Genomic DNA, 2,774 nt, shown 5'->3' on the forward strand with positions numbered 1-2,774 from the left:
AATACATACAAAGCAGCAAACAACTAAATGTATCAAAAGCTGGCTATGTAATATTAGAATTTTCTGAGACAATGACTTTTGGTTTTTCTTTTTTTTTTTTTGCATGAGTTTTTTTATTTAATAGATTTTTGGACAATATATCACAATATATCGCCTTGCTTACAGTATCGCATAATATCGCGATATATCTTATCATGACCCCTCTGTCATTTGTATCGTATCGCCAAATTTTTGCCAATACACAGCCCTAGTGTAGAATATGGACCACTTGTGCCTGCAGTGTGAACGTGGCCTAAAAGTTGTATTATTTGAAATTTACATTATAAGTAGTCAATCGTGTGAACAGTGATACACATTTTTACTGAAGCACAATGTGAGCAGTTGTTACCTGCAGATCCAGAGGGAGGTGGAGCCCCAGACTTCTGCCACTGAGTAGCTTCAGCAGCCATCTTCTTAATGTACGGCTCGTTGACAGTCAGCAGAATGTTCTCTGGTTTAACGTCCGTGTGAATTATCTTACACTTGGTGTGAAGGTAGTCAAGGCCCTGCAGAACCTGAAAAGAAGCCGGAGCATAAACAATCAGGATAGTTTAAATTAAAGGAGTTACAATGTTTTATTTTCTCCTGAAGTGCACTACCTGTCTTATGATGCTTTTCACACAAGGTTGAGGCAGGCCTTGATAATTTGATTTAATAATCCACTTCAGGAGGTGATAGCCCAAAACCTCAAAGACCATACACACATCTGAAGAAACACAAGTCAAGAAAAACCCTTTCACATCGTTAACTGCAGGAATAAAACGTAAAGAAAACAATTGGTATACTCTGATTCAGTAAAATGTTTAATCGTCTCAGCAACACGAACCAAAAGCATTAAGTGTCTTAAATATATTTTCAGAACAACAGAGGATACGAGTTCCATTCATGCCAGAAATTTTGAAGTCATCTAGCAGCTGCACTACTTTCTCCCTGTTGGGGTCTCTGGGGTCTGTGTTTCTTACCTGGAAAACAAAAAATAGTGTAGTTAAAACAAACAGACTACCTTTTCAATATGAGTCACTGTGAAGCTTTATTTGTGCCTTACAGATTTGAGCAGCTTGATTTCATCCAGAGCCGTCTCAGTGTAATGTTCGGCACTTTTCACAACCTTCATGGCCACAAAGCGCCGCTCCCTGGAAATGACAAAAACAAAATCAGCGACTGGGCACAACACAACCACGTGGGCTTTTTAAATAAAATATGTAACAAATCATTTTAAATTAGAGAAACACTCAAACTCAAGAGTACAAAGGTGGCTCTAAAAATGTAATTTTGTCGCATATAATCCATCGTAAATATAAGTAACACAAAATCAGTATTTTGTGTGTTTGTGCGTATTTAACAGATTTTTTTACACTATAATCCTGAAGAAACAGGAAAAATAACTTTTCAAAACCTCACTGTTTATAGAGTAAACAACAGACAGCATAAACATGCAGTAATGTGGGTAAAACGCTGGACCATGCTGTTGACTTTTTATTCTCCTTCATCATATAAARCTAGCAAGTTTTTTTGTTTGTTTGTTTGTTTTATTAAATACCATATTCATAAAGTACAAATCTGAGCTTGACGTAAATTGGAGCCATCTTACTGGATGTCCCAGGCCAGCCACACAGTGGAGAAGTGACCCCAGCCCAGCTTCCGGATCACATGGTATCTCCCGTTGAACAAGTCGCCAATCTTCACATGATGATATCCACCTGAGCAAAGACATCAACAGATATGGATTAGCTGACAAACATGTTATTACAATCCAATCAGTGTTTTTGTGCGATTTGAAGCTGGATTGTTTTAGGATTTCAGCTAAAATACATTAATGATCCCAAGAAATGTTTGAAGCAGGCACTAAATTGGTAAAAAGATGATAAAGCTATATAATTGCACCATATTAGCAGCACAAAAAGTATAAATTCATAAAAGATAGGATTTAATGAGCATAAGCTTAAGAATGGGTGATCAGTTTTTACATCAGAACATCAAATAAAAAGGTTGTTTTGTTAATTCAGATTGCAGAAATCTGATCCTTTTTAAAAATTCCTGTACAGACGGGAGCTATAAAGCTCCTACCTCTGCAATAATCATTGGGATCTTCCTGCTCGTCATCATCGGAGCCCAGGATCTCCTCATCCTGCTCTGGAAAGGGAGACTCTGCTTGACCCTGCTGAGTGGCAACTCCACGACCATGAGGCTCTGGTCTGAGAGAGGAACAGAAACAAGCAGACAAGGCTGATGAAGAGGAGAAACAAACATTTTAAAGATGAAGGAGAAGCAAAGGAAGCAGTGCTGACAGAAGCAAAGAGGATTCTGAAGATGTCAAATTTCAGAAACGGTTTGATTATCCACGTTGTTTWATTCAAATGAATTAATAAATTATATATTTGATGGAGACTAATTATTTTCTATTCCTCATATGTGATCAAAAGTCAGATGAATATTGGTAATATTTCTGTGATTGCAAATTTTATTCAGTGCTAATAGAGARAAAAGAAGCAACAAGACATTTTTCAAAGCAACAAAAAAATATTTTTGAGAATATTAGTTTAAATGCTGTGATTCACTGAAAATGTTGAAAAGAAAAACAATAAGGAGAACTCTTGAGTCTGTTTAAAGTGTAACTTACCCCCCTGTGAAAAGATAACTCCGCCCCAAGGCGAAATTTGAAAAATGCATCAAAGTGGGTAGSGGAGKGGGTGTGGGTGGAGGAAGGGGGGTTAGAGAGCGGAGGTGTGGCCAGG

General features: G+C 37.5%; 1 protein-coding gene across 3 annotated transcripts in view; it reads right to left on the minus strand.

Annotated features, from left to right (window-relative positions):
• srpk1b (SRSF protein kinase 1b) overlaps nucleotides 1-2,774 on the minus strand; it is a gene marked incomplete in the record, with an annotated part of 20,418 nt that overhangs the window by 8,890 nt on the left and 8,754 nt on the right. For all 3 annotated transcript variants that reach the window (XM_014002111.1, XM_014002108.1, XM_014002112.1), the window contains 6 exon segments: nucleotides 389-554; nucleotides 639-745; nucleotides 914-1,001; nucleotides 1,085-1,172; nucleotides 1,631-1,739; nucleotides 2,107-2,234. In XM_014002111.1, the coding sequence (XP_013857565.1) occupies nucleotides 389-554; nucleotides 639-745; nucleotides 914-1,001; nucleotides 1,085-1,172; nucleotides 1,631-1,739; nucleotides 2,107-2,234 (686 nt within the window).

Source organism: Austrofundulus limnaeus, unplaced genomic scaffold, assembly GCF_001266775.1.
Source record: "Austrofundulus limnaeus strain Quisiro unplaced genomic scaffold, Austrofundulus_limnaeus-1.0 Scaffold11, whole genome shotgun sequence".
Taxonomy (NCBI): domain Eukaryota; kingdom Metazoa; phylum Chordata; class Actinopteri; order Cyprinodontiformes; family Rivulidae; genus Austrofundulus; species Austrofundulus limnaeus.